This window comes from Anguilla rostrata, chromosome 1 (assembly GCF_018555375.3).
Source record: "Anguilla rostrata isolate EN2019 chromosome 1, ASM1855537v3, whole genome shotgun sequence".
NCBI lineage: Eukaryota > Metazoa > Chordata > Actinopteri > Anguilliformes > Anguillidae > Anguilla > Anguilla rostrata.
The window spans coordinates 75,915,927-75,927,944 of record NC_057933.1 but is presented as its reverse complement, the minus strand read 5'-3'; the positions used below and the strand labels follow the sequence as shown (position 1 = coordinate 75,927,944).

At 46.5% G+C, this 12,018-nt stretch overlaps 1 protein-coding gene across 1 annotated transcript in view; it reads right to left on the bottom strand.

Annotated features, from left to right (window-relative positions):
* Positions 1-1,715, bottom strand: part of msrab (methionine sulfoxide reductase Ab) — a 32,839-nt gene extending 31,124 nt beyond the window's left edge. The window contains exon 1 of the mRNA XM_064301634.1: positions 1,275-1,715. Coding sequence (XP_064157704.1) covers positions 1,275-1,530 — 256 coding nt within the window. The 5' untranslated portion in view covers positions 1,531-1,715. The remainder of the gene's footprint in view (positions 1-1,274) is intronic.
* Positions 1,716-12,018: the final 10,303 nt, after the last annotated feature.

The following is a 12,018-nucleotide window of genomic DNA, read 5'->3' as shown; positions in this document are numbered from 1 at the left end:
AGACAAAAAGGCTCCATCCCCACAAGACGCCACAAGATCCGTAGAGAGTTCCATATCTCCAAAAAAAAAAAAAACCTGACAAACCGTTCAGACCGGAGTGTAGCACAGTGGGTAAGGAACTGGGCTTGTAACCAAAAGGTCGCAGGTTCGATTCCCGGGTAAGGACACTCATGTGTGGTGAGCGTTCTGGCGCAAAATGGCTGCCGTGCATCATCCACTCATCACTGCAAAGCACTCTGAGCGTTCGGAAAAGTGCTATATAAAGGCAACGATTGATGAATTTCATTTATTCATATTGACAGAAATGTCATGTGACGTGCAAAACAAAAGCACTACCTGGCCCGGAATTGCGTCAGTGTATACCCAGCTGTATAAATGGATACAATGTAAAATGCTATGTAAAAGTTGTGTAAGTCGCGCTGGATAAGAGCGTCTGCTAAATACCTGTAATGTAATGTTCAGAGCTAACTTCCTGTTCGAAAGACGTAATGTTCTAAAACGTTGCGCACAACGCCCCACCTACTCAAGAAGTCCTGCACTGGACGGGTGTGGCGCAAGCTTAATCCACCGCCCTGTTAGAGGAACAAAGTTTACTGTCCTAAATAATCTAATAGTACAATGGAAAAGAAGTACTTCAGGGGGAAATTGGTGGTGATTTATATGAACTTCATTTACATAATCCATAAAGGTCATAACCCAGAGTGAAGCTAGGGCTCTTGGGTTCAAACCAAAGAGCAGCCACAACTCAAGCTGTGATGTAGCCAAAAAATTAAAAAAAATAAAAATAGTTTTGAAAGTTCAATTTACTCGAGACTACACCTATACCCCTGAAATATCCAGTCATGATATTGGCCGTCTTCCAAATGAAATGGAGATGCCTATATTAAACTACTCACAGAATTTTTTTTGTTTAAAAAAAAAAAAGCCAAATGTTGTACAAGCTGTGTTTGCAGTATAATATGCCAGGTACACTGAAATAACGTTACGAGTAAATGTTTTATAAATACGTGTATTATGCATTTGTAAAACTGGGGTGATTTCGACACGTTTCACAATATTTATCCAATGAGAGAGAGAGAGAGCTAGTCCTGTTAGCTAGGTACGTAGCATGCTAGCATATCCGGTTCAGAGTTGGCGAACTACTGTAGCCAACCTAAATCTCACACACTTTGAAACCTGCTGGTAAATCAAAAATTATGTTTTGTCCCAGATGTGTGCTGAAGCGCGAAGGGCTCCGGACGTGACCGTTAGGACATGATTGAGACGTGATTTACCTGCAACGACAACTTTTTCTTCCCTGCCTTTCAGTGCCCGGTCTTCGGTGGGTAATTCAGTCTTGCTCGCCATGCCACTGCTGACCAGAGACAATGAAATGACCACCCAAACCGCTACCAAAACACGAATGTGCGCGGATAAAAACAAGCATGGTTGCGGCTGAACAGGCTCCATCGAGGACGCTCGCGGCGCCGGCGCTCCGAACTGGGGGGAGGAGTGTGTCGTCAGCGAATCGCCGCCTGCATGAATATTCATCTCGCGCAGAGACGTTGACGACTGAATATTAACCGGCCAGGGGTTAATATGACTTCGGCGTAAAAGCCTTGAGTACGCTGTGTGCGTTAAAGAAATTAAATTAAAATGAATATCCACATTAAGGGTGCCATTCAGAATGTAAATTAGTTTTTAAAAAAATAAAAAAAAACCCTATCCGCCTCTCCCTACCCCCTCGTCTGGCTAGCGCTGTGAGCTCAGCAAAGGTCGCTTCAGTGCGCCTCGAGGCAGATATGTCAGTGATGGGAAGCAAGTAGGCCGTAAAATAATGAAACAAAATGCCCTTACCCGCCCACACTTCTTACGGTTGGGTTTTTTGATTTCGCAAATGTTCAGTGGTAGGCTATTAATAGGAAACAGTCGACGTGTCTGGCTAAAACTGCGAATATTTATACTTTCGTATTTAAGTGTTCCTTGCCGTCTCATCCAAATCCATCAAGAAATAACAACATTCTCTGGAGCAGCAATTCCATCCCAAATCCTACCAATGCACACAAATTAATACACTGGTGCTTTTCTTGTGATTAAATCAAATGTATTTCATCACTATGTATTTTCGGATGGGAGCGGATATATTATTCCTTCCCACTGTAGTGCCAGTCTGCTACCCCCATTCTGCTTTGAAAAAGTCATTTTGGGCTTTTTCATATTCCTGTGGCAACGCACCACAAGGGATTTTGGGTCCCATGAATGTGTCTCACATTGGGGACCGCGCAAATTTTTGAGGGCCCCCTTGAGTCAGGGCCCCCTTGGCATCATCCCGTCTCTCTCTTTCTCTTTCTCCCTGGGCGAGCACCCGAATGAGAAAATTCCCAAATGTTACGTGCGTTTACATTACATGCGTTTATATCCACTCTTTATCCAGGGAGATAAGTGACGTTAACATCCATTTATATAGCGTCCATTTACGTGGCTGGATGCTGGAGCAATTCAGGTACATTGCTCAAAGGTTTTGATTGCAGTAATCCACCTGGGAAACAAACCTGAAAGCTTGAGGCTACAAGGCAGGTTATGAGAGCACACTACATTATATTGCTATTGTCTTTTTGGCTGAGAAAAACCCCTTAACAGTTTTTTTGTTTGTTTTTTGTTTGTGCGATGGGTCAATGGTGTTCCCCTTGCATTTTTGGGGTTAGGGGACAGGGGGATTGTCGCTGGAGTACTACTGACTGATGGGGTCTCAGAGGGGGGAAATCTCTAAACTGTATAATAAAGCTATAATTTGGGGGGGGGTGGGGGTGAAGGGAAACGCAACCCCGACCTTTTACGGGGGAAAGTGGGGGTTGCGTTTCTCTTCACAGCCCCCCCCCCCCCTCCGCCACCCACCGGGAGTAGCATCTCTTTGTGAATGTTTCCTCCTTTTATTTTTTTTTACAAAGCACTTCAGAGGCTAACTCGCCATTTTTATTTTATTTGCCCATTTGGAATGCCTGATTGTATCTGCAATCTCGTCTCATTGCCATAGACCTCAGCCAAACCTCTTTTTTTTTTTCTTTTTGATAGGAAAAACCGCCTAAAACAAATCATCATCCAAGCGCCCATTTTTGCATGCGGAAAAAAAAAAACATGAATTAAACACCAAAAGAGTTTAGAGTTTAAGTCCAAAATGGCGTTGAACGAACCCTGGGAGAGCAAAACGTACACTCACTCAGAGTTGACTGAACAGCGAGGAACTTACTTGACTCCAGACTGGCGATAGAGGTCTCTCCGGTTGCCATGGCAGCAGTCTCAGGGCCGATGACATCACACGCCGGCGGGTCAGGCCTGTGACCTCACGGGTCGGCAGGGGCACCGAAGAAAGGGAAAGCCCGAATCGATGATGTCATCGCGGTACAAACGGGAACGCCCTGGACCGCACCGAGGCACGGAGCTGCCATGTTAAAAAAAATCACCCCCAGACAAGCTGTCAGTTCATTTAGGAGAAATAAAATGAATTTGAATGGGATGGTAAAGACGACAGAATGCACTAAGTTCTTGCTGTGTTTTATTTTCCTGTTGCTGTTTAAGTGCTATTTCTTGAGTTATTTATGATGTTGAAACAAAAACCGTGGAATGTTTATGAGTTACTCACTCTGCCAAAGATTATCTGCTGAAAAGGGTCAGGCTGGAGGACATAGCATTATAGCAACAATATTAGCATCGCTACAGTCTGTGTGTGTCTGAGTGTTTGTTTGAACAGTAAAGTATGCGAGAGAAAGAGAGAGAGAGAGTGTGTGTGCATGTGTAAGTGTGTGCATGTGGGCTTGTGTGTGTGTATGTGTGAGTGAATGCGTCGGTCTGTATGTGGGCATGTGTGTGTGTGAGAGAGAGAGAGAGAGTATGAGAGTATGTGAGTATGAGTGAGTATGTGTGTGTATGTGGGCATGTGTGTGGGTGTGTGTGTATGAGAGAGGAGCACATTGCTGTGCCTGGGATGATGTGATTTCCTGTATATAAAATCTTGACGAATAACAAAGTGACAATGATAAAATGATAATGATTTTTTTTTTAAACTGCAGGATTGATCAGCCTGGCAGAGGCTGTGAAAGCTGAACACTGACTCCTGTCCTCTCATCCTATCTTTACTTCTACCACTCTCTCAATCTCTCACGCCATCTATACCTCCATTTCTGTAGCTCCCTCCCTGTTTTCTCTCATTCTCTCTCCCCATTACACACACTCTCTCTCGGAAGCTCAATCACCTGCGGTGATGCTGAGGGCAGCTCGAGGGACTTTGCAATGCAAATGTGCGGTAATTACCAAGGCCACGAGAGTGTAAGTAGGCAAAAATAGAGCAGCGTTCGTCTCCCGGAGCCGCGCGCCTCACAGACCTTTTTATGCTGCGTGATATAAGCGCTCTAACAAGAAGAAGAAGAAGAAAAGGGGAGGGAGGTGTTCAGCCAAGAAGATTAACGGGAGCCATGTTTTCCTTTATCCGTTTATGTGCTCATTTATTTGTCTGTATTTTTTTTCTTCTTCCGTTTCATCATTCGATTTGTTTTATCGCGACTAGGCTACTGTAGGAATTCACGCAACCTCTTAATACCGGCAACTGCCGTCACTAGACTGGCTGCGCTGCTATGCCCAGAGTCTCAGAGAAACTGGGCCGCGGTGTTAACGAACGGTGCTGTTGTGCGCGCGGGGCGGTCTGGCCCGAGGCTCGGCAACGGCTCGATTTGACCGGCTCGGGCATCCTCGCGCTTCCGTCCTCCCCCTCCCCCCGTAATTGAACGTATAAATTTAAACTGTGGTGAAACACTTGCCCGGCCGCTTGTCAGTTTAATTGCCTTTTCCCCCTTCGCTGGGGCCTGAAAAATTTTCCAAGCGAACCCATTTTGATTTTTTTTCTTTTGCTTTTTTTTTTTGTAAGGGTGATTATCGGCTTTAGAAGGCGTTATTATGATGCAAATTGCTGATGGTGGACTAATAATTTTGCATCAGACAGGCTATGTTTTACATTGTCCTCAGTAGGGCCTTTGTTATACAGGATGGAGCATTTCTGACTGAATTTTGTGCCTTTATGCAGACTCCAATGAGGAATACATAGGTTAAATATATATATACTTTTTTCTTTAACCTCACAAGCGTAGTTTACCAAGTTCACTTTGGCCATTTCTGAGTTGGTGCTGGTACAAAGGATAGTTTGGGACACAGCTAAGACAGATTGCAATTCAGTACAGGCTTGCGGAAGCTTCCAGAATGGAACATGTTTGTCGGTGTAAGATACACATTTTTGTAATAAGCTTGAAGAACATACCCATGCGCCCTATAGAAGGTATGCAGGACAAAATTTTAAAAGATTTTGAGCATTAGGTTGTAATTTTTCTACATTGTCATGGAAGAATATTGGTCTTATTTTCTGTTTCTGTGCTGGTACGAGGTTCCATGTTAGCTTACTTGGTTGACCCAGCATGTGCATGCGTGAGTAGGCTATGTGTTTCTGTATGACAGACATGTTGGGGGGGGGGGGGGGGGGGGGTGAGCCCGAGTGAAGACCTGCTGACTATTGGACCGAAGGACTGGTATTGTTATAAAGAAAAACACGACTTTAAAAATGCAGGCCTTGCAGTTGGCCACTTGGGACATTCCGCAAACAATTAGCAATTGTGCATTTATTTATTTATTTATTTAACATTTTGTGCGTGTGTGTGTGAAAACAATTAGCTCTCCTCCTAAGAGATAAGAATTTTTGGAATTTGCATGGTTATGGGTCGTTGCTTTCTCTCTCTCTCTCACTCTCTAGCACACACACACACACACACACACACTTACACAGCAGAGTCACTGGCTTTTGTACCTGGCCTGTGGAACAAAGGCAGTCCAGCTCACACCATGACCCCTGCAAAAAGACAGGAAAATGAACAGTATTACAGCACAGAGAGAGAGAGAGAGAGAGAGAAGAGGGGGGCAGGAGAGAGTTTCCATTTATGTTTGTTAATAATAATTATTATTATTTTTCTAAATTACAGTCATAACCTGTATAACTGTAGAAGTAATGCAACTCAGTAGCCAGTAATTACAGTTAATACTCTTAAATACAGTAAATTTGACCATTCAGTGTCATTTACAATAATAATAATCATAATTGTGGAATTTTTAAGAGTTCAATTTATTCCGCCGTACTTTTGTAAGTAGAAAAATAAATGCAGGTACGTCTTAGTTTCAAAATAGGTAGTTTTAATGTAACAAAGGAACTAGTGGGTCTGTTACCCAAGTACAGATAAACAAAAAGAACCAACAAATGACGGAGACAGTGAATACTTATACCCTGTTTCTTCAAGGAAACAAAGGGCCAAATGGTTATCTTACACATCACAGGGAATGTGCTGCACTACGGCAATTGGGGTTTATTTGGCTAGAAGGAAGATCTCCCCCTACAGGTCTACCGCGAAAACCACTTACAGCAGCAACTTTGCTTTCCCAGGGGATCTCCCATCCATGCACTACCCAACCCCACAACTACTTAGCATCAGCCAATCAGCAGGAACAGGGTACACAGTGGTGTGTCTGTTGAGAGTGCAGTTTGAGTTTTTGAGTCAGGTGGGAGGTCTTCTTCAGAAACCTCTTCGCCCCGTCTCACGAAAATGTTCGCCTGTGAACGTGTGAGCAGGCAAACCTGTCAAGCTTACGAAGCGCATATCCACGGAACGCAGCGACGTCACCACCAGCCAATGGCAAGGCAAGCCCTCCCGCCTGTCACGGGAGGCTCAAACTCCTGTTCGTGAAAAAATCTATGGACTGCATTTATATAGCGCTTTTATCCAAAGCACTTTACAATTGATGCCTCTCATTCATTACATTACAGGCATTTAGCAGACGCTCTTATCCAGAGCGACGTACACAACTTTTACATAGCATTTTTACATTGTACCCATTTATACAGCTGGATATACACTGAAGCAATTCCGGTTAAGTACCTTGCTCAAGGGTACAACGGCAGTGTCCTTACCCGGGAATGGAACCTGCGACCTTTCGGTTACAAGCCCAGTTCCTTACCCACTGTGCTACCCTTTACCTGGAGAGGCAGCCCCAGACAGAGGGCCATTGCCCCTAGTTACCGATCGGGATGTTTTTCCCGAATGAAATATTTGTCACCTGCGTTCATTCCCCCCATCTCCTTGTGCATGTTCGAAGTTCAAAGCAAAAATTGCCAATGTTAAATCGACTCTTAATAGAGTTCAGTGGGGCAGACAAGCGCTCTGTCAAACATTCTCCCGCAGAGTTACCGAGTAACATTTTACATTCACATCTCAGACATTTAGAAGGTGGTCTTGTTCACACAGTTGCACACGTTCTTTGCATTCAGTCCATTTGTACAGCTGGGTGTTTTTATTGGGCTGGCATGGAGGTGCGGTGAACAGCGGTGTCCGTTCCGTGTGGAGTTTGTGCAGCACGTTCTCCCCGCGTCCGAGTGGGTTTTCTCCAGGTATGGGGCGACATAGCTCAGGAGGTAAGACCGATTGTCTGGCAGTCGGAGGGTTGCCGGTTCAAACCCCGCCCTGGGTGTGTCGAAGTGTCCTTGAGCAAGACACCTAACCCCTAAATGCTCTGGTGAATGAGAGGTATCAATTGTAAAGCGCTTTGGATAAAAGCGCTATATAAATGCAGTCCATTTACCATCCATTTACCCCGGTTACCATCCATTTACACAGTCTAAACACATGCAGTAGGCTACTTGAAGACTCTAAATTGCCTGTAGGTATGAATGTGCGAGTGAATGTCATGTGGATCCGCCGTTGCATTGGCAACCCGTCCAGGGTGTATTCCTGCCTCTCACCAACGGCAGTGGGTCGCCTAGAAACCGAAACCACGACCTCATACTGTAGCCACAAGACTGCTTCTCTGTGCTTTACACCAGGGCTGCTCAGCCCTATTCCTGGAGATCTACTGTCCTGTAGGTTTCCACTCCAACCCTAACAAAAGCACACCCATTCAACATCTACTGCAGGGCTACCCAACCCTGTTCCTGTAGATCTATTGTCCAGTAGGTTTTTACTCCAACCCTACCAAAGCACACCTATTCAACAGCTACAGATCTTGTTCAGTAGATGTTGGATAGGGGCGACATAGCTCAGGAGGTAAGAGCGGTTGTCTGGCAGTCGAGGTTCGTTCGAATCCACCCTGAGCAACACCAACCCTAACTGCTCTGGTGATTGAGAGGCATCAATTGTAAAGCGCTTTGGATAAAAGCGCTATATAAATGCAGTCCATTTACCATTTGTTCAGGTGCTAATTAGCAGCATCAGGCGTACCGCATTAGGGTTGAAATGACCACCTAAAGCAGGGGTCCTCAATCTTATCCAGAAAGGGCCGGTGTGGGTGCAGGCTTTTGTTTCAGCCAAGCAGTGACACACTTGATTCCACTAATCAAGGTCCTTAGCAAAGACTACTCTAGTGGTTGATTAGTAGAATCAGTGTGTAACTGCTCAGTTGGAACAAAAGCCTGCACCCACACCACCCCCCCCCTTTCTGGATAAATTGAGGACCCCTGACCTAAAGGACGGTAGATCTCCAGGAGCAGGGCTGGGCAGGCCTGCTTTACACTAAACGTTTTGCTGAGGTAATGGACACTGCCCATTCAGTGTAATACCCCCCCGCGCCCCCCCATTTCCTCATCCGGCTCATCCCCCACCCCCACCCCCCCCCCCCCCCACGCTTAATCCTCGCCCCGGCTCACCTGCTCCTTTGGCGGCCGTCGTTCTGCACACGCTCAGATCGGCCCCCGGCTAAGCCTTCCTTGCCCTACATACGTGCCGGAGATTACCCTGCGCTTTTAATCCGGAACATTCCGGGGCACGCAACCAACTCCTGTCCCCTAATCCCCCCAACCCACCCCCCCCCCCACCCCCCATGCCACGGCCAACCACCACCATGACCGTAAGCATCATTATTCTTTGCCCCTTTGCTATTGTCTCATACTACAGTAACAACTTGCCCCTGCTGCCAAAACCTGCCCCCTCCCCCTTAACCTCCCAATGACAATATGGCACACATACACTCACTCTCTCTTTGTCTCTCCCTCTCTCTCCACATCCCTCCATTTGGAGGTTCCTTTACCTAAACGTGCTTGCGATGCTGCTGGGATTTGGGCTAATCCCCCCCCCCCACCCCTTAAAAAGATGGGAGGAGAGGGGAGGGGGAAGGGAGGGAGCTGACAGTGGATATATATGTCATTTATGGGCTATTTATGGGTAGGAGGGTCATGGCGTCTCTCTCTGACCCCCCCCCCAGCCCCCCCCCGCCTCTGTGCACTAAGCCTGATTGCCTGTGGGCCCTCCTGCAGAGACGGAGAAGGCTGAGGGTGACGTGTCCCATAATGCAAAAGCATAATGCAAAAAGCCCAGAAGAAGAAATCAGTGACACAAAAAAACAGTCCTTTTTTTCCCCCTTTTTCATTTCTCTGCCAACCCTCCACCCCCCCATTTTGTCTCTAACACTGTGACCCGGAAATAAATTTAGCCCCAAGAGCAGAAATCCCTTTGATCAGAAAGCCTGAGAAGAAGATTTTGAGTGCTTTGTTTTCTAAGACCAGAAACCAAAAAAAAACAAACAAAAAAAAAAAAAAACCCTGAAGCATAGCATCCCACATGGATCGTTGAAGAAAAGGACTGTTTTTTTTTTTGTCCTTTTTTGTAATCACCCAGCCAAAAGTAATTTTAGGAATGAGCGAATTGTCTTTTACCATGCATTTACTGCACATCAAGACAACGTACGAATTCCTAAGCCTTCGCTTTTTCTTTCATATTTATCATGTTTGTTTGTCAGGGACCATGCGCACACGTACAGTGTTTGACAAAAACGTTAGCATGTGACGCGTTGTGCCAGATTTAGCCCACGCCCATTTTGATCGGCAGTCGTCCCCGAGGGTGATGCAGACACGACGACTCGGACGGTTTTGAGTCTGAGTAGCTGGGTGCTGTAGTCCCGCGTAACGTTTTAGCCATACGTGCATTACGCACCGTGGACTACATTTTCATCCAGCTGCACGGGTAACGAGGCGCTTTGTACAGCCGCCTGACGGCTTCACGCACACACACGCACACACACACACACACACACACACGAAGCGTTTCCGTGCTCGCGCAGAGAGCACGCTGCGTGGTGTGAGTGAATGCACCTCACAATTTAGTCCATTTAATTTGGTGGAGGCTGTTAGCCAGAGCAACCCCCGACCGGGGTGCGTGTGACATGTCCTCTGTGCGGGCTACCGGCCTCCTGACAAGAGTCCCGGGCCCGTGTCAGGCCAGGATGACAGATGCGGTGAAAAGTGTGCGTGTGTGTGTGTGTGTGTGTGTGTTTGTGTGTGTGTGTGGGTGTGGTGAGCGTGTGTGTGTTGTGGTGCGTGTGTTGTGTGTGTGTGTGTGTGTGCCGTGTGTGTGTGGTGTGTGTTGCGTGTGTGGTGTGTGGTGCGTGATGTTTGCTCATTTGTGTATGGTGTGTGTGTCTGTGTGTGTGTGCGCTTGTGTGCGTGCATGTGTGTGTCTGTGTGTGTGCTCGTGTGTGTGTGCACGTATGTGTATGAGCGCGTTTCTGTGCGTGCATGTATGTGTGTGTGTGAGCGGGTTTGTGCACGCGTGTGTGTGCATGCATGTGTGTGAGCGCGTTTGTGTGCGCGTATGTGTGTGCGTGCATGTATGTATGTGTGTGCGTGAGTGCGTTGGTGTGCCTGTATGTGTGTATGTGTGTGTGTGTGTGTGTGTGTGTGTTTGTGTGTGTGTGCATGCGTGTGTGTGTGTGAGCGCGTTTGTGTGCGCGTATGTGTGTGTACGCTGGGGGGATCGGGGGATGGGCCAGATGCACAGAAATGAATTGCACATATTGATTGGGTCTTCATCTGCCATTGTTTTAAAAAAGGAGGGACGGGTGGGGGTGGAAGGGGGGTATCGGGTGGGAATTGGGAGGGGGGGGGGGGTACTTGTACAAGAAGAGATGGTTAATTCCTGAAAATTAATTGCTGTCATGTGGATTCTGATTTCAATCAATCAAGGTCAGGTTCGTCCCCCACACCCTAGAAATGTGCACCCACAGTCTGACTGCACTGCACACACCCACAGTCTGACTGCACTGCACACACACACACTCATGCACGCACGCACACACACACACACTCATGCATGCACGCACACACACACACACACTCATGCACGCATGCACGTACACACACACACACACACACACACTCATGCACGCACGCACGCACACCGCTCAGCACTGCACACACACACACTCATGCACGCACACGCACACACACGCACACACACACACACATGCGCACACACACACGCACACACACATGCGCACACACGCACGCACACACGCTTACACACACTCACATACTCTTAAACACACGCACATGCACACACATACACACACACACGCTCACCGCACACACACACATACACTCTTACACACAGACATACACACACATGCACATGTACACACATACACTCTTACGCAAACACACACATACGCACAGACATGCATGCACACACACACGCTCACCGCACACACACACACTCTTCCACACAGACATACACACACACACAACGCTCACACACAGACACACATACATATGCACATACACACACCTTCACACACGCACGCACATACACACACACTGACATAACACAAAAGTTACATTTCACCTTAGATTGTACATAAGGTGAAAGCAACCAACCATTTGAAATTTAAATTCATTAATATCATTACTCTGCCTCCAACTACTATAACCACTAGAAGTACTGGATGCAATTATAAAAAATAAATTCCATAGGCCTATTTAATTGTATAAAGAGTCATCCTAGTGGCAATAAATGTAATAATAAATTGCTTAATTATTAGTGGTAGTAAGTTTTAGAATAAATTGCACAATTAGTTGCAGCCATAGTGATCGTAGTAATCGTGACCACTATTAGGAGCGGTAAGAACACATTTCGGAATATGTAGTAGATTCCGTAGTGGTCGCACTGAATTAACTTTCTGCAGTGTGCG